Genomic DNA, 24,549 nt, shown 5'->3' with positions numbered 1-24,549 from the left:
TGATGAAACTCAAGGTTGAAACAGCATCACTAAGTGGTTTGTACTCTTTTCTACTGTTGTGATAGGAGAAGGCTGAAGATGGATCAAGTGATGCTGTGTTTTTTTCATTTGATTTTCAAGTAGAGAGCTTGAGGCGCAAGTGATGTTGACTAACATCCCTGTCAAGAAAAACAAAAGCTTTTTGAAAGATTTAAATTATTGAAGTAAAGAATAAGAACTACCTCTGGTGAAGATCAACATGCTTCTTCTAAAGGAGTGTCACACCTCACAAATCTAATGGAGTTCTTTGAAAGAGTTGATGAATACATTGACAAGAAATAAATAAAACAGCCAACCAGAAACTATGGCAAAACTTACTTCCAGGTTTCTTTTCAATGAACTATCATCTTAATGTCTATTCTGACAGACTGTGGATACCATCCTACAGTGGTCAAAATATTATCAAGCCTCACTTATTTTAGGGCAAAGAGTTTTTATATGTTGGTATTTCTGTTAAGTAGGTGATGAAGACTAAGGTGTCAGAGGCTCTATTGCTTGTAATCATGCCTGTATTTGTGCTTTTGCTATCTTAGTCTCTGCATCACAAAATTGCATGCAGCGTGCAAGGCCCAGAGTGATCCACTGTCTTTCTTCAAATTAGGGGAGTTGAGAGTAGTGCTGTGTGCTGTATGTGAGATAAATGTCAGGGAGAAATAGTCTTTCTGTGAGCTCCGGTTTAGTCCAGTTGAGGACATGAGACATTTTTTCCCTAATCCAATTATATCAAAGAGCAAAAGATGTATCCCATACTTGTTAATGGTATTAATCATTTAATTGCTCGACACTTTTTAGCAAACTGTTATGTCACTTAAAGTCCAAGAATTAGTTAGCAACATCAAATATTTACTCTGCATCCTCTAAAAGAAGATGAATGTATTCATCTGACTTGTTATTGTTAAATAATGTTTTATAAAATTACTGTGTTCACCGTATTTTTCTTGACGATATGTGAGACTCCTTAATAAAGAACAAAAATGAAGCTGAAAGTTCCTTGGCTGTGTTTGGTGTTTTGTGACAATTTTTTAAAGGATCCTGAAAGAAAAATCAAAAGCATTACAATTGAAGCAGATGCCTTAAGTAGCAGACAGTGTGTCTCAAGGCATAATTCACAATTTGAATTTTTCTGAGCAGCTGATTATTTCTTATATTCTCTTCCTGAATTACAAGCAGTTTCTTCCTATGAAACAGTTAACTCATATGCTGTTAAGACAGTTGCAGCAGTTTCTCACTGAATAGTTATCAGTCTTCAGTATCAGCTTCTAAGAGACTTGATCAAAACCCACAAAATGCATTTGCTACGTCGTTATTGCTACTTTTCTCGCTCTCTTTGCATTTGTGGGATTGGGTGTATAATCTTCCTTTTAATGTTAGGTGTTGAACATCATGCACGCTGTAAGTCCCATCCAGTTCTGCTCTAATTCAATATTTAGTGGATTATGCTACATGCCTAGGAAAGACCACCTCCAGGTAGTTCGCATCTACCACTGTGAAATGGCTTTTCCAGCAGTCTAATGGATAACTAATGGAGTAGCAGCAATCACTTATGTCCTGAAGTCTCACAAAATGCTTTAATTCCATTTTAAGCCAGAAGTTTTACCATTCTTTTCGTTGACCCAATTTTGAGATGGTTTTTACCTGACTTCAGCAACACTGATTATTTTGTTTTTATATTCTGTTCATGATCACCGTAGAAATTATAAGCTATATTTTGTCACCTGTCATCATCCTAGCTTCTTAAAGAATGCTGGAAACTTGTTTATGTAGTTTCAGATCCAAATCTCCTAAGCACTCTTGGAAGACTTTGACAAAAATTTATCATGCATTTGTTCTCCTTACTGTGATTCTAGCTTTTTTCAGAGACATACTGTGTTTGTCTTTCAACCCATGTTCATACTGCAATCCACAAAGACTACTAAATTGAGTCACAATCCTAGCTTTATTTCGTAGTACAAAATATGATATTTTTTATTAATTTCCATCTGATTTCTGATCTGGGTACGCAAAATCTGTTGCTTTTTGATTTTTGTTGGGTTATTTTTGGGAGGGGAGGGAAGAACAAGTATTTCGGCAGATAGGAGACATATAACAACCTTAATTATTTGCCATCAGCTGCTTTCCCTCTGGAGTTATAAACTTATAAAGAAACAAACTTATGTTCCATAAGGCTATTTATCTTTTAACATCATGATAAAAGAGCTATTCTCAATGGCAGTGCATAAACGATATTTAGATATTTAGTTCAGTGTATAAAAGATATTTATACTTAGTTTTCATCTGATATTTTCCTTTTTCTCTCAAGAGAAAAAAACACTTAGGAGAGATTGTGAGTATTTATTATTAGTATTGCCTACCTGCTTTTTCTTTAAAACAATTTTTAAAAAAGTGCAATGTTTTATGTAGCATTAGATTAAACATTTTATGAAGTATTAGATGATACAAAGGGTCTCTCTGCAGCTACTTGAGGTGATTCTTCTCTTGATGTTTGATGCATCAAGCATCCTTGTTGCAAGAAGTGGTTAACTGTTTTTCATGCTAAATTTCAGTGTAGGCAACTATGCTAAAAATTCACCAAACCTTCTACTGGAATGTACTCTAAAATGTTGAAGGATTACAGCCAAAAGCATAAAGCATTCTTATAATCAGTCTTGACAATATTTATCTACTATTAGTCCTCTGTATGCAAGAGAAAAATTGTGATTTTTTAAAAATCTATATTTCAGAATTTTTTTCTGCATTTAATAGAAACCTAACATACTCCTATTACCACTACAATTCTTATATTGTATTTTCAGGCCAATTGGAAGTAATCATGGATCGTCGGCTTATGCAGGATGACAACCGTGGCCTTGGACAAGGTGTCCAAGATAACAAGATTACGGCTAATGTCTTCCGACTTCTTCTAGAAAGAAGGCATGGAACAGATGTGGTAGGAATTACTGCCTGGATTTTTCTGTCTGTTTAAGACATGAATAGTTATTTCTGTTGTAAAAGTAATGAGCTTAGTAAAGAAGTCATTCAGTAAGCAGTAGGACTACAGAAATAACAGCTTCCCTGGGGAGTTTTCTAAGATTGCTTACACGTTCTTATCATAAGGTCTGCATCTTTAACAATTTATCTTATAAATACCTCATTTCTCACCCTTGTCTTCCTCACCTGGATAAGAGGTGATAAGTATTTGGTATGTTTTGAAGATTATGTGTATACCAATTGCATTACTAGCAAGCCACTTAAAACAGATAACTTTACACTTCAGTGCATCACTGAGGTGCTGTTGTGAAAGTTTCTTTAAGTAAGTATTGGCTTTTATTTTTTTTTTTTGCCAAGAAGCTTGTAGGAGATTGATAGTTAGTAGGAATTCCTCTTATCAGAGTTCAGTGAAACTGAAACAGTGGTGAAAAATAATTTGGTATGAATGGGTGGAACAAAACTGAACTTAAATTTCTTGGGAAATAAAATTTAACAAGAAATATTTAGATGCCAAACATAAGCCTTCTCAGTTCACTGTGGTTTTGGGAAAATAAAGACCATTTTGTTGGAAATTTTCTTTCACAGCTCATCTTGTTTTAGTATTTTATATATTGATCTTCTGAATTAACTGTTCTTTCCATTTTTCTCTTTATTCCTACTGTTTGAAAAGGATGAAGTGTACATTTTCATACTGAGACAGTAGAATCATGATGCAAGCACTGAGTAGATTTTAAGATCGTCGCATGGCTTGAGTAGTTGTGTACTGAACTGCTAATGAATATGCAGATAAATCGAAATTAATTCTGTTTCATGATGGATATCACAAAGGACTGTGAGAGGTTGATAATATCAAGCTTAAAGCAAATTTCCACCATGATTGACAGTTTTTTCAGGTTATGTGTGCCATTATAATTTTCTAGTTCCTCATCCTGTGTAACCCAGGCAGTACACTTAACAGTTATCAGTGTGGTGTGGAAATAGCTGAACCTGGAGGAAGTTAACTGAAGAACTGGAAACATTCTAGCTTTGACAGCAATGGTTGTTAGCCAGGTTAATCTATCTTGGCAAGAAGAGACCTGCAGAGAGATCTATACTGCCACAATAAACTTCTTATAGTACACAGAATAATTTGTGTTTTATTAAATTAAAATGTGAAGTAGGTAAATTAAAATTATTGGACACAGAAAATTATTTTTACATAGCAGATAATATTAGGGGACTACAGAAGTAGATAAAATTAGTGCCGTGGTGCTTGCAATGTGTGCAGTTCAGGTATTTTCCACAGAATCATAAAATGCTTTCGTAGGAACCTCTGGAAATGTTATTGTCCAGTCTTTGCTCAAAACAGGTATACTTCTATATCAGAGGGGGCTTAAAAATGATTCAAAGGACTAATCATTGATTCAGACTGTGATGGTAATCTGAAGGGTTGTAACGCACCTGTTGCATACTTCTAAGGGAGTTTCTTTGGTACTTTTCCTTTAAAAGAAAACCAGTGCATGCACACTGAGAGTCCTGTGCAAAATAATGTGGGTTATTTTGTATTTAGTGAGTTGTTAATTGTGGTTGATCAGAACTGCATCTTTCTGGTGTTACATCTGGAATTCCTCTATAGTATGTTTTAGCTTTCTGATTCTTGACATTTTTCCAAACATCTGTAACATTTTCTAATTCTTGTAACTTTCAGATGTATTGAAATAAGGAAGGGTGAGTACTCCCATCCCAGTGTTTTGTAAAATATGCAAATATATTTTTAGTGCATTGCTACTCAGGAGGTTGTTGTTATAGTCACTTAATAATAGCCCTGTCAGAAAAGATTATGGAGAAATTATATGCAGTTTATGTATGTGATGAGATGCACTGTGTGATTCATACACTGACCTTAATTTTGTTGTCAAGACCTATCTTGTTATTTACTTAAGGAATAATGGAAAGAAGGGGAGATTTTTGATCGCTTGGCATCTTTGTCAGTACAGGCTTTTCCTAAAGTGGTTTCCAATTTAATTCTATCTCTTCTCAAAAAAAGTTCTTATGAGTAGGAGTTTTTCTAGTCTTTGGGAAGCTTCTCCTTAAAAGGAATGTGTTTGAAGTGTAGGATATGAAAATTCTTCAAAATGAACTGAAATAAATGTGCCTTGCTTTAATGTAGTTGCTGTAGGATTGGTCCCTAATCCTAGTGTGGCTGTTGATTTATAGCTCATCTCACCAGTAGTAAGTGTTCATGCTGATACGACCTCCATGCAGATGGCTTCAGGTTAGTTTACCTGATTTTGCCCCATGCCCTGAATTTGGATTCTACAAAAAATGTATTAACTGACAGTATTGTACATTAAGTAAGCTATGTACATAGCAAGAGCTGGGCAAATCCCATTTCACTTTCAATTACACTCACCTGATTTATTGCCAGCTTGTCTCTCAGCCCTCTGTTGATGTTAGTGATACGTTTTGATACAAATTCTAGATACATCTTCTTCTAGATTCAACTACTTCTGCTTATGTTCATTTTGTCCTTGAAGGCATTGATTGGCTCTGTGCATCTTTTTGACTTTTCTCCTCGTATTCATTACTCTTTTTCCTCAGATTGTTCAGCAAGAACTAAATGCATTTTATTTTTAAAGGGATTATTATGTTAGTGGAAAATGAAACAGAGCACAATTATTAGTACCTGTTCGTCAAACAGTAAATGCTGCTTTATTTTTAAAATCATACAATCATAGAAAGGCCTGGGTTTAGAAGAACCATAATCATCATCTAGTTTCAACCCCCTGCTATGTGCAGGGGGTTGAAACTAGCCAACCACTAGAAACTAGCCAACCACTAGACCAGGTTGCCCAGAGCCACATCCAGCCTGGCCTTGAATGCCTCCAAGGATGGGGCATCCACAACCTCCTTGGGCAACCTGTTCCAGTGTGGCAAAATTTCCTCCTAATATCTAACCTAAACCTCCCTTGTCTCAGTTTAAAACCATTCCCCCTTGTCCTATCACTGTCCACCCATGTAAACAGCCCTACCCCTCTCCTGTTTATATACTCCCTTCAAGTATTGGAAGGCCACAATGAGGTCTCCCTGGAGTCTTCTCTTCTCCAAGCTAAACAAGCCCAGTTCCCTCAACCTTTCTTCATAGGAGAGGTGCTCCAGCCCTCTGATCATCTTGGTGGCCCTCCTCTGGACCAGTTCCAAGAGCTCTGCATCTATCTTGTGCTGGGGGACCCAGGCCTGGACACAGTACTCCAGATGGGGCCTCACAAGAGCTGAGTAGAGTGGGACAATCACCTCCCTCTCCCTGCTGGCCACCCCCTTTTTAATGCAGCCCGGAACATAGTTGGCCTTCCAGGCTGCAAGCGTACGCTGCTGGTTCATGTCCAGCTTCTCATCCACCAGGACCTCCAAGTCCTTCTCTGCAGGGCTGCTCTCAAGGAGTTCTTCCCCCAGTCTGCATAAATACCTGGGATTGCCCCAGCCCAAGTGCAGCACCTTGCATTTGGCCTTGTTGAACCTCATTAGGTTCACATGGGCCCACTTCTTCAGCCAGTCCAGGTCCCTCTGGATGGCTTCCCTTCCCTCCAATGTGTTGACTGCACGGCTCAGCTTGGTGCCGTCTGCAAACTTGCTGAGGATGCACTTGATTCCATCATCTATGTCATTGATAAAGATGTTGAAGAGCACCGGTCCCAAGACTGAGCCTTGGAGGACACCACTTGTGACTGGCCTCCACCCTGACACAGAACCATTACTCACAGCCCTTAAGCTGCATGCAGCCAAGCAATTCTTAATTCGCTGAACAGTACATCTTTCAAATCCATATCTCTCCAATTTGGAGAGAAGGATGTGGTGAGGGACCACATCAAAGGCTTTGCAGAAGTCCAGGTAGATGACATCTGTTGCCTCTCCCCCATCTACTGATGTCATCACTCCATCCTAGAAAGCCACCAGATTGGTCAGGCAAGATCTGCCCTTGGTGAAGCCATGATGGCTCTCGGATCACCTCTTTGTCTCAAATGTGCCTTAACGTGTCTTCTAGGAGGATCTGCTCCATGATCTTCTCAGGCACAGAGGTGAGGCTCACCGGCCTGTAGTTCCCTGGGTCTTCCTTTCTACCTTTCTTAAAAATGGGAGTAATGTTTCCCTTTTCCCAGTACCGGGGGTTTCACTGGACAGCCATGATTTTTCAAATATGATGGAGAGCGGCTCGGCAGCCACATCAGCCATCTCTCTCAGAACCCTGGGATGGATATCATCTGGCCCCATGGTCTTGTAGACACTCAATTGCATGAAGAGGTCTTGGACTTTTTCCACTATTACAGTGGGATGGAATCCACTCCCCACACCCTCACCTCAAGGTGCAGGGTCCTGGCAGACATGCGGAGCCTGACCACCAGTGAAGACTGAGGCAAAGCACTCATTGTGTACCTCAGCTTTTTTTTTTATGTCTGAGGAAGCTAGTTCTCCGTTACCTTTTATCAGAGGGGGAACTCTCTCCTTGGCCTGTCTCCTCCTGCCTATCTACCTGTAGAACTCCTTGTTATCTTTCACATCCCTCGCCAATTTCCGCTCTGTCTGTCCCTTGGCTTTCCTAATCCTATCTCTAGACAGGCAGACAACACCTCTGTATTCCTCCCAGGCTACACAACCCTGCTTCCACTTCCTATACATTTCCCTCTTTTCCCTCAGTTTAAGCTGCAGGTTGTTGCTCAGCCACGCTGGCCACCTGCCTCACCTCATCAGCTTCTTCTGCTGGGGAGTGGTGAACTCTTGCGTGATCATAAGGGTGTTCTTAGAGAGTTGCCAGCTCTGTTCTGTTTCTCTGCTCTTAAGGACAGTTTCCCAGGGGATCTCATCCAGCAATTCCTTGAGCAGCTGGAAATCTGCTCTCCTGAAGCTCAGGGTCCTGTTTCTGCTTTCTGCCAGACCTGCATTCTTCAAGATCACAAACTCCACCAGGGCATGGTCACTACTGCCCAGGCTGCCTCCAGTCTTAACTCCGGTTTAATGCTCTCCTGTGCATTGGTGAGCACCAGGTCCAGTAGGGCGTCACCTCGGGTTGGTCCATCTAATACCTAGACTAGGAAGTTATCCTCAACAGACTCCAGGAATCTCCTGGATTGTCTGCCACCTGCCGTGCCACTATCCCAGCACATATCCAGGTGGTTGAAATCCCCCATCAGGACAAGATCTTGTGAGTGCTACACTTCCTGCAGCTGAAGCAAGAAGGCCTCATCAGCAGACTTGCCCTGATCAGGTGGCCTGTAGCAGACCCCAGCCGCTAGATGCCCTTTACTGGACCAATACTTGATTTTAACTCACAAGCTCTCAACCTGACTGTGGCTGTTTCTCAGACACAGCTCTTTGCAATCTATCCACTTCCTAACATAGAAGGCAACTCTCCCACCCCTCCTACTCTGTCTATCCCTTCTGAAAAGCCTGTAGCCCTCAATCAGAGTATTCCAATCATGGGATTTGTCCTACCATGTTTCTCTGATAGCAACTAGGTCATACTTTCCCAATTGTGCTGCAGAATTTTTGAAAATATAGAATGTTTATTTTACATTTATTATAAAATTCATTAAAAGTAAATCTATGACATGGTTGGAGAAAAAGATGCCATTCCAAGCAGGCATGTTCTTCATGTTCATAGTTTGTAGCTTAGCTTGACTGGTTCAGCTTTTGTAACCGGATTTATAGTGTAGTTTCAAGCAAAGAGCCAGTAGTTCAAAAACCTGCTATGATTTGGGGAAAGTTGTTAGACAGACAGTTTTACAGGCAGTTAATGAAATCGCAAATATGTGGCAGTCATATAATCAAACTCCTTTTTTGTTTCCATCACATACAACTGTTCTATTTTCTTATTAAATATCTGTCAGTATTCACTTTATCTGAAAAATATATGCCCAATGATGTAACCATTTGTCTGATTGAGTTGTACTTGCCTCTTATATGGAGTGCATATTTACAGTGCACATAGATACTTCATGTGGTAGCTATATACTGTGCATTGCTATTCATTAGCAAGTGTAATTGTCAATGGTTTTGGGCCAGTTCGGCCCAGTTCCATAACTAATGGAGCGGAGGGACCCACAGACCCACACCCTGGGAGAGGGGGAAGGGAAAAAGGGGAAAACGCAGGGAGATGGGCCTAAAAACAACAGTGGCAACAAGCTAAGGGAGAAAACTAATTTACGAAGTATGATAGCAGAATGCGAGATAACACAATATAATACAATATAATTGGAAATGAAGCTAATAAATCAAATAAAATGAGAGAGAGTGTTCAAAACCAAAGGCCTTACTCTAATGCTGAATGCGAGATGGCCAGGGAGCACACACTGCAGAGATGAGCAAAAGAAGAGACGGTCTCATGACTTGCAAGCAGTTTTATCTTTCCCTCTAAATAGAAAACGGAAATGAAACAGTGTAAGTCTTCTGGGATTTGTAGTTCTTCTCTTCTGAGAACCAGTTACCCAGAAACATCAACAATCCACAGAACTGCAGCATTAACTCTTTAACTATCAATACTGGTAACAAAAATCATAAAACCATGACAGTATGAACATCCCTGCAGTGAATTATATTATTCCCTTGGATTGCTTTTTTTTATCTTCTTTTGTGTATACTTGTCTGCCAGTTCTTTTTGGAAAGACAGTATTTTATTTCAGCAGTATCTTTAGTATTAAAGCTTGGTTTCTCCATTCCTAGTCCATGTAACTTGCCAAAGTGGGAGAGTGTGTCTCTCCAGAAGCTGCTCTGAGTTGGTGCAATTTGAAATCTAAACCTCGCTGTATGTCCTATTCTAGAATGGCCTAGTTATTCCTTCTGCAAGTTCTTATGGTAGGACGGAGTTCTTCATTAAGGAAGGAGAGATGCTGCAAACCAGGCTTCTTTTCCTTATATTCTCAAGTAAAATAACTCCTAATGGTATGATCTGTTTGTACGTGGAGCAAGCAGTTTCTGTCAGCAGCAAGAACTTCCATCAGCAGCAGATTTCCAGTGCAGATAGCTTCACCGGAGATTTAAAATAAATAAATAAATAAAATAAAAAAATAAAAATAGGAGATACCATTCCAAATTATTCTTCTATTGTCAGGATCACTTTGGTAAGCTACTTCCTCATCAAAGCAGAACTCCAGAAAATTTCTGATCTGTGTTCTGTCATCATTTGGGATGCCATAATTTCATCCCAGTCAACAGGAAACAGTAACTGGCTCGGTGTCCCTTCCACATCTCTGGCATGCATTATTTCTTTGTATATTAATTCATTTCTCCTTCCTCTTGCACCATTACTGGAAAACATAAACACTAAGAGCAGCTTAAATAAATCAACTTGGAGGGAGAGGCTATGAATGAAGTATAAAATTCTTTCATTGTTCAAAATGCATGTTATGATCTCTTTTGTGCAACTGTATTGATGGCTTCATACTTGTCAACCACTAAGTATAGTGGTATGCTTCTGGTCATGGTGGCTAGTTACTTTTTTTTGTTCTTCTGTAGACCAACAAACAGCTGTTTGTTCTACAAATGATCTGTTCATAGAATGTGACTTAAATTATAGCATCTGACTAAAAATTAATTAAATTAAACACGAGGACCTTACAGTGATCAAGGGACCAGCAATACATGGGAGCAACCCCAGGAACCTAGTTAGGGAGTAATGCAGAACACTGAATTGGCTACTGTGAAGACTGTTGAAGGAGGACACTTAGTTTCTAGGTGTGAAACCTAACAACGTGATTCAGCAGAAAACACTTCCTTAAGACTAAGAAGGTTATTGCCTGTAAGTATATGAGACTTGAAGGATTTGGAGAGGGAAAGAATTATGTTTTAAAACAAAGCACACACAGAATAAATGATAGGGATATGCAGGGGAAGAAGCATAAGCAGAGAGAGAGTAGGATTGAAAATGAGGAAGTGCGGGAATTTAAATGAAAAAGGGGAATAAAAGGGTCTGTGCTTGGTTACTACAGACAATCCTATTTCTGTGTGAGTGCGTCATCTACTCTGAGCCTATGGAAACAGTTAGTTTCAGGTCAGACTAAGAAACGAGTAAGAGGTCTACTTGTTAACTATTGGAGAGAGAGACCATGGGACTGAGGAAAAAAAAAAAACAGAACTGGCTTCCAGTTACTGGGAAGACCCTTATTCTTTGTGTGCATGTGGACTGCTAGCAAACTTTAAGTTGATGTGTAAGGGACCTGTACCAGAAATGATGTAAAGTCTGTTCTAGTGAATGATTAAGAAGCCTAAGATTCAAGCCTGGATATCAGACAGACTTAAAGTCAGCACTAACTATTGAGGTATCAGTGGTTATTGAGTAAGCTAATACAGTGATGATGTTTCACAGTGAACTTTAGACCTCATCAGCTGTAGAATCAAGTCAGGTCTGTTCTGTTTATGTTTGAGTGCTCTGTGGGTGCTGGTAAATGCTCTGTTTTCACTTGTGTGGCTAGCCAGGTAAGTGGTGTATGTTTGTGCATGCCTGTTGAAGATACAGGCCTTGATTCTGCATGGAGTTGGAAGACAGGACCAGAGCAGTCTCCTGTCTTTTGAACTAAGATAAGAGTGGCCTTGGAGACCACCAAAGTTGATTCTAGCAGACTGGGAAAAATAAATTTCCTGGGGACAGAGTTCACTGTATGTGCTTATTTGTAGAACTCACAGGTTTCCTCACTTGCAGTCTTAGTTCCAGCTCTGCTGGTACAGATGCTTTGTGGTGATTTTAGAGTGACTCTGAACCAAGTTGCAACCTCATGGATATTTTATAGGGCCACACAATTTTTGTGTCCTTTATAATGAATCTTCAGGGATCCCTTTCACCTTGTGTTTCTAGTGTTATAGCCTCCAAATAAATTTACTGAAAATATTCCATTCTCAGAGTTAAAGACCTAGCATCAATTCTTGTCTACTTAGTTGAGACTTTCTTTGCCAGTCACTTTAACAGCTAACACACACACACACACACACAAAAAAAAAACCTTAGAAATCCAAATCATGATCCTTAAAAAGGCTTGAAACGTGTTGCTAAATTAATTCATACTTCATAAACAAAACTGCAACATAAGTGATGACTGTTCCATTATTGACAAATACATATATATGAACTATTCAGGCAGATCTAATCTTGATATTTTTCAGGATTTTTGTCCCCCAGGATTTCAGGAAAAACTTAGTGCTTTACTACAGCAGAAAATAATCTGCATTAGTATTCTTGTTTATAGGCTTCATAAGATCTCAGGACAGCGTCCTGTTCAGAAGTCAAGTTCCTGGCTGATACTTCTGATTGCAGTTTATCCAGGTTTCCCTAAGAGCATAATTCATTGTAGAAGACTTACCCTTTTATGGAGTATTTGCAGATTGCTCTGCTGAAGAACCTTGTGCAGTCTTAAGGTCTTAAGTGTTCTAGAATCAAGGAAGGTCTTCTTATCACCTTACCTGATTTTCACTCAATCATAGTGTCTCTTTACTACCACTAGCAAGTGTGAAAACTGCAAGAAGGAAGTGATGGACAGTGTTTTCATCAACATTTGGTTGCGTTGGCCAAACATGAGTGGTATTCTTTGTCACTGAAAAGGAATTATTCATCTCAGAAGAAAAAAGGTTTTTTCTTCTGTACTTCCTGCTTTTGGAGTGGATGAAAGTTTGGAGATCCATTGTAGGCTGAGGGAGATCTGAATATGCTTTTCACAAATGGATAATTCAAAACTGTGAATAATCTAGTTGCTTCAGAAGGAACCTTGATGTAAGTATGTAAACATGCAAGATCCCTTTATCCAGTCTGCATTAGTGTCTAATTGCTATTTCTTTTGCTATCAGTGTAAACTCCATCATCTAATATTCTTGCCTTTTCAAAAACACTAGTTTTTGTGGGCACACTAAATTGAGTTCTAGACAGAGACCTCAAATGTCAAGGAATACCTGTACGTCCATATCTGGAGGACTTTCTAGTGAAGTCAGAACTTGACATGATCATTCTTTTCGTGCGATTTTGTCTAAGTTTAAAGAAAAGTGCACCTGATTTTTATACCCAGGTAATCTTGCATGTATATCCTACAATGAAGTTAAAACAGTTTGGTGCTTGATGTTAATGTCATGAATTTGACTAAAATCAGTCCCAAAGAAAATCTAAATTTCCATACAAAGTTGGGAGCCACAGGGCAATGTGTGTGCAGGAAGGCTGCATGTTCTTTTCACTCTTCCAATTTACAGACACGTTTCTTTTCAAGTGGAGAACACTTTACATAGTTGAGGATTCAAGTTTTTTGCTTTCCAAATGTATGTATTTTTAAGATAAAGCAGCAGTCCTTACCCATCGTGGATTTTTGTCATATTGGCATAGTCAATGATATTGTCTGTCATTATGACTATAAACATGTTATTACGGTATGACCCATATAGTTTCTTACATAGAGGCAGTATCTCAACTGATACAGAAACAGATTGTCAGTCTTTGAATTTCACAGAAAAACAAATTTTTCTTTCCTTATTTGTCTTTGAGAAGCCTTAGATTCTTTAGCTGACCATCTCAGTTGCTGTCTGTTGCTAGGTTATGATGGAGAGATATATAGTAACATTGTCTGTCTTTGTTTTGGAACTAGAAATGCTCTGAAGAGTCTTTTTACTCCACAGACTGTATTTGCCAGTCCAGGAGGATTATTCTTCTGCCAGTGAATTTTCTTAACCTATGAAAGTTAATAAAATTTGTTTCTTCACACAACATGAGAAGGAGTGAGGGACTGTTCCTTTTCAGGAGTAGTCCAGATATTTTCATCTGCACCCCCTATGTTTTGTAGGCCCAGAATTCCATCACTTACTAGATTTTGCTGGAGAGCACTAAGATCCAAAGTCACTCTCCACATTTCAGCATGCTCAGTCGGATTGTTTGGATGCTGGTGTAGTTTTAGAGTAAATTTCTTTCCACATTTGGGCTGTTCCTCATAGAGAAGTATCTAAAGAAAAACTGAATAGTCAAGATCTGTGATTTGATATTCTGTCTTCCCCAGTTTGCTTTCCTTATTTTTTTGCAAAGGAAATTTAAGATTACTTGCCTTTTGAAAAGTTAGTTGTTTCTCTCTTAGCTCAGTGGAAGTCCAGTTATCAGTTATTTCAACTTTACTGTATTCTCTACAGCGTTTTCTGTTCTTTCTTCCATTCAATTACTAAGTGATTTCTGAAGAGTTCAATTAGTATTTTTTCTCCTCTAATTAAAGACCCCAGTTCATCAATTTAAACTCTTAAGAGAAAACTGTTTGAGTCTTTTCTTAATATGTTCCATTCTCCTTTTATTGATAGAATAGCTCTTGTCTGCTGTAAGGGCACATGCTAGAGATGAGGCCATCCTTAGAGTTTGTTGCAGACTGTTACACAGGGTTATATTGGAGTGTGTTTTGCTTTATTGTTGTTTTTTGTGGTTGTTTTGTTTTTCCCATGAATCTAAAAATTTAGAACTGTTCACCTTACTTTTGATGATAAAGAAAGATCCCATATGAGGATTTGTGTACATCTTTGTACAATCATTGCAGGTTTATATTTCAAAGTAGACTGCTTCCAGTTGGATAACTGTATGTGAATGTGGTACAAGGTAGTTTTAAAAAGCAGTATTTTGTTTGATTAGAAGAAGTTAGGCCAGCTGTATCAGTGGCGTTTGTCAGAATCTTGCCAATATGTAATGTTTCCAAAGCTGCCAGTGGAGCTCCATTCCAAGTTTTGAGCATTGAACATTGTCACTGAAGTTGAGGAAACAGTGCCAGTTCTGAGAGAGCGGTACTTTAATTAGATGGGGACTGTGGGACTGTGTCTTATAGAATAGTGAGGTTGGAAAGGCTGCTGAGATCATCTAGTCCAACCATCAGCCCATGCTTGTGGCCACTCTAGACCATGTCACTCAGTGCAGCATCTACCCCTTTCTTGAAAACTTCCAGGGACTTCCAGTTATTCCAGCACCTCCTTGGGCAGCCTGCTCAGATACCTCAGCACTCTTTCTGAGAAGAACTTTTTCCTAATATCCAACCTGACATGGCATCATTAGGATGCTGCTGGAAACTACTCACATAGTGAATGTATATACAGAGTAACTGTTCTTCCAGATCAGTCCTGTTTGCAGGAAAAACCTTCTCTTCTCTTTCTTTCTAGAGTCCTATTTAAATGTTACATCATTCGATTAAGAAGGGAAGACATACTCCAATTCTTTTGTGAATGTGATGCTTACAGGGGAGGGAATTGGGCTTTGAAGTGCTCCTTCTGTATCTTTCTTAACAGCAAACAATTGTCTTGGCAATATTTATAAAACCCCCTTCCTTTAGTTAATCTTCTGACAGGTTTTGACACCTGCTTTATTCTCCATTCCTATTGACTGCAGCTGTTCTGTTGGTGCTGATTGATATTCCAGATGTGGGATACAAGATTCGTGATAAAATCTCCATCTTAGTGTAGCTTTTAAAAGTTTGAATTTTGATAAAGCTCAAGTTGAATGCTTCTGACTGATAAAACATCTAAACACATCAGGAGCAAAAATGAGTGAAGTTGATTCAGCTCTGGTTCTACATTTGCCAGAGTCCTTCAAGGACATTTCCTTCAATCTTCAGTTACTTCAAGAATCTAGAAAGTTGAGAGCCACTCTTTGTGTTTCTGATAAGAGTTTTCTGACTATTTTGTCCATGACAGTATATGATTCTCTCCAACCTGTATTCTTCTTGAAGGTTTTCAGTGTCTTTACTTTCATCTGTTCTGGACGAAGACTTATTTTACTGCATCTTTACAGTAAAAATACCTTCTTTTTTAGAATTTAGAAGGGCTGTTCTGAAAGTAATGCCTCCTATTTTATTACGTTTGCTCACGATGTCAGAGTCAGATGTTGGTGATATCGCAGTAGAAGTTGAACCTTCCCACCAATATTCTGTTATATTTTGTTGCTATGTGACAGATGGCAGCAGAGGAGCAGTCTGACAAAGTGGTGTCTGACATGGAAATGTGTATGAAGCAAAGGTGTGTCATTTAATTCCTCCACGTGGAAATAACGGCACCCACTGACGTTTATTGACCCTTGCTGAACATTTACAGAGCACTGAGTCTTGTTCATCACTGGCAAAAATGCATAGCTATATTGAAAAAGTGTTTTGTAGCTGAGAATTTGCTCTATCAAATGGTTTTACAGTGCTTTTTGTATCTGTCAGTTTCCATGGAAAAACAGCAGGCATTACTTTTAGTGCAACCTACATACAGTACTTCTGCTAGCCTTAGAAGAGGCTTTGAAGGATTCAGACCTAGAAGACTGACCCACATTGTCTCTTAGAATTAGAGTAATACGATTGGAAGGAACCTACACAGGTCCAGCCCAGCAGCCTGAATGCTTTAGAGCTAACCAGAATTTAGTTAAAACTATGTTATCAAGGGCATTGTTCAAATGCCTCCTGAACACTGACAGGTCTGGGGCACCAGCCAGCCTCTCTAGGAGGACTGTTCCAGAGGTTGACCACACATAAAGAAATTGTTCCAATTCTCAGTGTGAACCTTCTCTGGCTCTGCTTTGTGCCATTCCCGCATGTTCTGCTATAAGGTCTCAGAAGCAGAGCCCAGCACCCCCCTCTGCTTCCTTTCCTCAGGGAGCTGCAGAAAGCAGTGAGGTCACTTCTTGGACTCTTCCAGGCTGGGCAGCCCAGTGACCTCAGCCTCTCACAAGAGATGCCTGTCAGCCCTGTACCAACTTTGCTGCTCTTCTCTGGATACTTTCAAGCACCTTTTTTGTATTTTTTATATTTTGGAGGCCAAAACAGTATTAAAGGTGAGGCTGCACCATTACTAAACACAGTGGTAGAATCTCCTCTTTTGCCTGGCTGGCTGTGCTGTGTTTAACCCAATATGTGTTATTTCCCTTCTGGCTGCCAGGGCACACTGCTGCTTATGCTGAGCTGCTGTCAGCAGCACCCCCAGGTCCCTTCCTGCTGAGCTGCTCTCCAGTCACTTGTCTCCCATGTGTGCTTTTGTCTGACATTGCTCTGTCCCAGGTGCAGCACCAGACATTTAACTTTTGTGGAGTGTAGTAGGCAGCGACCAGAAGTACAGGATGTGACGCGATAGGACCTCCCCTGCCTAATGCTCTTGGGCGTAGACGAAGCTAATGAGCTGATAAGGGAACATATATAAGACAATATAACGACACAGTAAACGCCATTTTGCCGCTCATCATATTGATGTGTAAATGCGACAAGGTGGCCGGGGACGGGAAGAAGTCCTTGCGGGCAGAGCGACAAGTTACGAACGGAGTCTCTGGTGTGGGCGAATGCCACGTTTGGTGCCCCCTCTGAGGCGAATTCCCTAGGTTCTTTCGGATCTGATCCCTTCAACTGGTCATAAAAAGGTTTCATCAATCAAGGAGGGATACCCAGAGCCTCCACCGTAATGGAATAGTGTGAACGGTGGACAATTGGTAGACAGTGGCCCTAACTATAAATTTGTGATCCGTGCACCAATGGCGTTCAAAAAGTCCCGACCAGGCAGGGTCCCCGGGACTTTTGCCACCAGCAGAACAAGCAGAGCGGGCTTCTCCAATGGTCCATCACGGGCAACCACAATTATCTCCACCTCAGCTACAGACTTCCGCACAGTAATGGCCCCTCCAGCCCCTCTGATAAGCTGGAGGGGGCCCATCGGCCATTCTCCTGGCCAATCAGTATCAGAGATAATGGTGACATTGGTTCCCGAGTCAACCAACGCTACAAAGATAGTTGACTGGTGCCCAGCATAATCGGGGGAAAACCCAAAGTAGGAAGCTATGACCTTTACCAGGAGCTTTTCGTTCGTGTGGAGGGTTAATGCCATGGTGGGCGGGACACAATCGGAGGCGGTCCCGACAGAGTTGCTTGTGGGCTTGCCCGCCCCCAACTGCCAGGCCCATCCATGTTCAGTAGGGAGGGACCCTGGGCCGGAAGGTCCCTCCCCTTCCTGTTTCCCTGCACCAATGCCTTTAAGCCTCGGCATTGTCGGGCATTATGACCCCGCTTTCCACAGTATGGACAAATAACGGGCTCTTTCTTTCTAGCTGGACACTGCACCTTCATATGCCCGTGTTCGCCACAGTGAAAGCAGGAGCCCTTGATGGGCCACTCAGGCTGGGGAGTCAATTTTGGAGGGTTTGCTACTGACATTGCTTCCTGAAGCACAGCCATGAGACTTTCCGCTGTAACAGGCGTCCCCTTTTGTTTATCTAGCACATATTTAATAGTGTCCCCAGGCGTGCACAACCCCTCAGGCGCCGACCGAAGTATGATCTTTATATCCTTGTGGGACCTTTGTTTTAAGCAATCCACAACAACCGGATCGTGGGCCGCTTGGGGTAACTCTGACCCTTCTACTGCTCTAATTAAGTGGTCGGCAAACTGCTGAAAGGATTCAGCAGGCTCCTGTACAATTGTTGTCCAAGGGGCTGGAGGCTCAACATCACGCGCAAATCTCCTGAACGCCTCCAACATCGCATCAGTAGTAGCCAATAGCTCCCCCGGCCGCAATAGGGCGACCTGACCCTGGGGGGTAGCCATTCTGCCAGCTGACCCTGTCAGTCTCGGTACCGCCCCCTTGGCGAAGGGGATGATGTTCATCCCTTTCCACCCGGGCAACAGCTTGCCAGCATTGAGCCTTCCATTCTTGCTCCCAGAGTGTATACTGAACCAGCCTAAGCGCCATCTGCATTAGGTTCACTATATCATACGGGAGGAGGGGGCCGTGGCCTGTCAGCGCTTCCAGCGTGGTTAGGGTAAAAGGCGATTTCAACCCCTTTTTCTCTATTGCTTCTATGAAGCGTGTGGTGCCTTTCTGATCTAACGGCACCCACGTGGGGCCTCCCTCCCCCGCTACCACGGGGTACACCCCCACGGGTAACCCACTTTCCTCAACACCCTCTTTTATCTTTGACCAATCGGTGAATGCGCTTGGGCGGGGCTAGCAGAATCGACGGAGCCGTAGCAGGGAGCGGAAGAGGGGGCAGTACCATCCCGTTTCCTTGATCCACTCCCCCCTCCCCCCCGCTGCCTTTGCGTGTACCATCTGCCTGTTAAATGTCACGCTCTTGTGGGACCCTCCGGAGCTACAATTGCTGGGGTCGCAGATGATCCCTAACATAACAAATATTAAAAAAAGGGAATGACTCTCACTGGGAGAGTTATGGATTTCTTGGGTTTGCGGGTTTCGGAATAGAAGGACCGCTATTGAACTCGTCAGCAAGAGGGCATCTTTTGACCGCGGTAGGCCCTTATTGGGATTCAAAGTCTAGTAAGTCTAAATCTTTTACTCTTATTAACCCTAGCAATACAGGTGCCTTCTCCTGGCATGGGCCCTACTGTGGATTTTCTGCAAATGCATCGGTCGCGAGGTGCAGGAATGTGACAGGGTGTGGGACATGGCCGAAATGGCCGGAGTGTCAGGACAGGGAGAAAAGGCGTTGTGAAAGCGAGGGCGGAACATGGTACGAATGGGATGCCATCAGACAGACAAGTGCCACCAGGTATGGGAGTTGTAATAATACGTGGCCACAGTATGGTATAAAAATGGGGGGTGATGGCCTATTTTGGAATAACAGCACCGCAAAGGCGCTAGCCCCAGGTCTGTTCCTTATTTGTGGTGACTGGGCATGGCAGGGTATTCCTAGAAACCTGGTGGGAGGGCCCTGTTACCTGGGCAAGCTGATGATGTTGGCTCTACGCCACAGAGAGTGTATACAATTGTCAAGGAACCTCACACACAGAAACCGCCGTAGTGTGCATGTGCTTGACATGAGTTGCAGTGATAAGGTCCAGCTATGGGGTGCTACAGCACGTATCTTTGCCTCTGTCCTAGCGCCCAGTGTCACTGCGGCACAAGCGTTAAGGGAGATAGAGCGACTGGCATGTTGGTCAGTCAAGCAAGCGAACGCCACCACCGAAATATTGAGCGAACTGCTCATGGATGTGGATAACATCCGACATGCGGTACTACAGAACAGAGCTGCCATAGATTTCCTCCTGCTGGCTCAAGGTCACGGGTGTCAAGATCTGGAAGGCATGTGCTGCTTCAACCTGTCTGACCACCGCGAGTCTATTCACTGAAAATTGGAGTGGATGAAGGAACACACACAGAAGATAACAATCACTACTGATCCGTTTGGTGACTGGCTGAAGAATTTGTTTGGTGGACTGGAACCATGGGTTGTCCAGATTCTCAAGGTGATTGGTGTAGTGCTTTTGGTATTTGTCTGCATTGCATTCTGCTTGCCCTGCTTAATGAGATGTCTACAGCAATGTTTATCTAGAATGATGGAACAGGCTTTTGATCAACGCATGGAATATCATAGGTTGCGTGTGCGCTTGTAGTAAGTTGTAGAGCAGTGAGAATGCTAGAGCTCTGACAGTAGGTAATTTAATTAGGAAATAGGTCATAAAGGATATAGGGAATTTGCGGTCGCGCTGTAACGGGTTCAAGGCTTTTCCAGGCATGGGGAGGGGGAAGTGTAGTAGGCGGCGACCAGAAGTACAGGATGTGATGCGATAGGACCTCCCCTGCCTAATGCTCTTGGGCGTAGACGAAGCTAATGAGCTGATAAGGGAACATATATAAGACAATATAACGACACAGTAAACGCCATTTTGCCGCTCATCATATTGATGTGTAAATGCGACAAGGTGGCCGGGGACGGGAAGAAGTCCTTGCGGGCAGGGCGACAAGTTATGAACGGAGTTTCTGGTGTGGGGAACGCCACATTGGAACTTCATGCCACCAGTAACTGTCCAATGCTTTGGTATATCTAGATTCCTTTGCAAGACCTCTCAGCCCTCATGTGAGTCAGCTTTTCCTAGACATGTCTGAGGATTCACCAGATATTTTTACAATGAGCATCTTATTACTCTCAGGTCAAGCAATTCAAAAATTTTTCTCCTGTTATTTTCCTGTGTTCCCGATTTCTGGGACATAGTAGAGGTTTTAACTCATGGATGTCACACTTGTCTGGTACATAGAATGTTTTTCTATACATGGAACAGAAGCATTCTGTAAATTCTCATTTCTGTGCATCTCAGATGACCTCAGCACTGTAGTTCCATTCATAAAGTGATAGTTGATTTAATGAGTACTGTTTCAGTAATGAATTGTGGCCCTTCTCCAGGTATGTGATGTCTTACAGTGAAAATTTGCATGTAGATAAAACATGAAAAAAAATTGAGGCATACATCTCTTACTTTGATGTGTTTGTAGTGTATGTTAGGCAGTGGTCAAAAGCGGGGGGAAAAAATGGTTCTAGCAAACTTGAGTTCTAGCAAAATCTGTGATCTGAAGTGCTTTGGAGTATGCATGCGTACAGTTTAAAAGTGTGTATGAAGAACTAATCTCAAATAACTGTGATTGCTGGACAGTGGTTTTGTCTTCACCTGTTTTCGGGTAATGCAGCTGGAATTAGGATGAGTTTATTATTTGACTAATTCATGTGTAATTTATACGGTATTCAAGGATACTACTTTTAAAGCTGTCTGATGCATCTAATCAGGTTCTTTTACAGAAAAAAATGATTGAAGAAAAATAAGAAAACTGATGATAAAGTGTTGTAACTGACTTCATCACATATGGCAACAAAGTAAACAGTCGGCATTCCTCTCAGGGTCAAACAGTGATCTCTTATTTGAAAAAAACATGTATGTGTATATTTTCCTTGTGGTTTTGGAAGTACATGCAATCACTTAAATGGGAGGCTTCTTTTAGCTTTAATTGTATTTTGAGTAAGTTTGCTCCTATTTTAATTGGAAAAGTTGAAAATAATGTCAAAAAATTTGCCAGTGATGCTGAACTATATAATTTTAAAAATTGAAGCTAACTGTAGAATTGCAGAAGGACTTCAAACTGATTAAGCATGCAGTAAAATGTTAGATGAAATTCAACACAGATAAACGCAACGATGCACATAGGGGAACAAACTTCTCCTTTACAACTATTAACTTTTAACATTTATGGAATGCATTTCGAGGGATCATAATAAATCAATAAAAATATTAACCTCAATGCTTAGTAGCCACCAAACAAGTAAACTGTGGTTAGTCATATCTATGAAAAGAACCACTAACAAAACAGAAATTATCGACTTACATCAACTCCGCTCTGATGTTTTTTCAATTGCTGCACTGTCAGATGTATTCAATGCTTCTGCAAAGGTAACAAAAAATAAATAAATAAATATTCATGCACATTCCAAAATAGGAATTGCTATTATGGTTGTTCATTATGAACTGATAAATAATCCCCTTCTTTGCTTTAAGCATTCTCATTTAGTTTTTACTTTCATGTTTTCAGCCTATCTTAAAATGCAAATTTAAAATGGCAAAGTTTAAGATGCTGTAAACTTTTTGCAAAGTCTTCACTAATAGTCACCTATTTTAAGAAGGAGTGATTTATCTGATGAAGTATGCAAAGAAAAGTAAGAGCAAAAATAAGTTTTCACGTGTTTCTTTGACATTCTGAAGCTGAAAGTGACGTTTTAAGTTTCTTTTTCAGGTTCTGTAAAGCTTTAAGTAGCTGTTGTGAATATGAGGACTTATTCATTTCAGGGTTTGTTATACAGTTCCTGCAGCCATGTAGAAAGCACTCAAAGAACAGTTCTGTAAAAGCTAGGGAAGGATTCTCTTCAGTTCCTGATGGTGTAGTGTTGAAATAAAACAGTTGAAAGTAATCTGCATTGTGGATCAAGACAAAGATTGCAACTTCCTCCAGAAAACAGTTTTAAGATATTAGATATAAAAATAAAGTAAGAGATAAGATTCAAGTTAGGTTAATCTGAACAAAGTAGGGAAAAAATAAGAAATAGAGGAAAGGAAGTCTGCAAAAGAGTATTTTCCTTTCAGCATTCAGGTAAGTACCAAATCATTGAGAGCAATTTGCTAGCATGAGAAGCTGCATGATGGTATAAAAGGAGATACCTAATTACTATTTTGAAAGATATAGTAATGATTTGTAAAGATAACTTGCGGGTGATCAGAAGTTTCCAAAAGTCATTGAATGGACATTCTATAAAGTAAGAGTTTCTCTTAAGTTAGTGGTATAGTAACTTGATTTTATAACTGTTTTCTCTTGTGTTTTGCAGAATGAAGAGAAGGTATCAGTCAGTTTTCCCTCACTTCTTAGCCATATGACTTCTTCCTTCTTAAATCATCCTGTAATTCTGATGACAACATATGCAGATTCAGGTGTTCCAGAGATGTTGAATACTTTTTCTCCACTCATATCATCTATGCCTTGTGATATTCATATAGTTAATCTGAGGACAATCCAATCAAAGGTAGGATGAAGCAGATTTTTAATAATCAATTTTATTACTGTAGTCTAATCAAATACTTTATTCTAGGAAAGTAGTTTATGAATTTCATATATGATAAACTATATTGTCATGGCTCGCTTTTGTTAATTCTTCAAGATTTGTGCCTACACAGTGGTCATGAAGGATTGTGAAATAGAAGAACTATTTTTTCACCACATACTAAAATGCACTGTACATTATTCTATCTCTGGAGAGGGCATATTTCCATAGATTACCACAGTTTGAGCAAAGAAAGGTTTCTTAGATCAAATACTTCAGCCTCTTCTGTATTAAGAATTAAATTTAAGTTCTCTAAACCTTGCTCTGAGTATACTAGTTTTTGCTTTTAATAAAGCATCTTGTACCGTCTGATTCCATTTGGTGGACCCGATGAAAATCTACTACATCTTAAGGCCCACTGGAATAAATTCTTACAGTGTTCTTATACTTCAGTACAAGGCCTTTTTTAATTATATTGATATCAGCTTACTGTCCTGGGTTCCTGTGAAACTGTTATCCAGTATGTTTTAAAAGCAAACCCAGGCACGCGTGTCTGAGTTTTAGCTGGGACAGAATTGTTTTCTTCTGAGTGTCTGGTATAAGTTTTGGTTGCAAGAGAAAAACAATTTTGATAGCACGCTGATGTTTATAATTATTGCTAAGCAGTGTTGTACAGAGCTAAGACCATTCCAGTTTCTCAGCTCATACTAACAAAGGGCTGGAAGGGGACAGAATCAGGCAGCTGACTTAAACTGGCCAAAGGGATATTCCATACCATATGACATCGTGCAGAAGAAGAGATTTGAAGGGGGTGGGAGTTCATCTGGCTCTCTTCCACTGCTTGGGGGGCTACCTGGGCATTGGTGGTGAGCTATTGATTGTTCGTCACTTGTTCTATACATTCATATATATATATTTTTGTTGTTGTTCTTGTTGTAATTATTATCCTCTTCTTTTAGTAAATAGTTTTATTTCAACCCACGAGTTCTACTTCATCTTTTTTCCCTTTTGACTCTCTCCCCTATCTCACTGGGAAGCTAGGTGGAAGTGAGTGAGACTGTGTGGTACTTAGCTGCCTGCTGGGTTAAACCGCAACAATGCGCAATCATAGAATCATAGAATCATAGAATTAGCTAGGTTGGAAAAGACCTACAAGATCACCCAGTCCAACCATCCACCTACCACCAACATAACCCCACTAAACCATGTCTCTCAACACTATATCTAAACGTTTCTTGAACACCTCCAGGGAC

The 24,549-nt window shown here is 40.6% G+C and overlaps 1 protein-coding gene across 6 annotated transcripts in view; it reads left to right on the top strand.

Moving 5' to 3' along the window:
* Window positions 1-24,549, top strand: part of MAN2A1 (mannosidase alpha class 2A member 1) — a 134,290-nt gene that overhangs the window by 99,839 nt on the left and 9,902 nt on the right. For 2 of the 6 annotated variants that reach the window (XM_021379729.1, XM_021379730.1), the window contains exons 19-20: window positions 2,832-2,965; window positions 23,084-23,278. In XM_021379729.1, coding sequence (XP_021235404.1) covers window positions 2,832-2,965; window positions 23,084-23,278 — 329 coding nt within the window. Of the gene's footprint in view, window positions 1-65; window positions 1,026-2,831; window positions 2,966-19,821; window positions 20,187-23,083; window positions 23,279-24,549 lie in introns of those variants that run through there. The other 4 variants (XM_021379733.1, XM_021379731.1, XR_002433190.1 and 1 more) reach the window with 3 other exon arrangements.

The sequence above is a fragment of the Numida meleagris genome, chromosome Z (genome assembly GCF_002078875.1).
Source record: "Numida meleagris isolate 19003 breed g44 Domestic line chromosome Z, NumMel1.0, whole genome shotgun sequence".
Classification (NCBI taxonomy): domain Eukaryota; kingdom Metazoa; phylum Chordata; class Aves; order Galliformes; family Numididae; genus Numida; species Numida meleagris.
The sequence above is the reverse complement of the archived record's forward strand: the minus strand, read 5'-3'. Positions and strand labels throughout refer to the sequence as shown.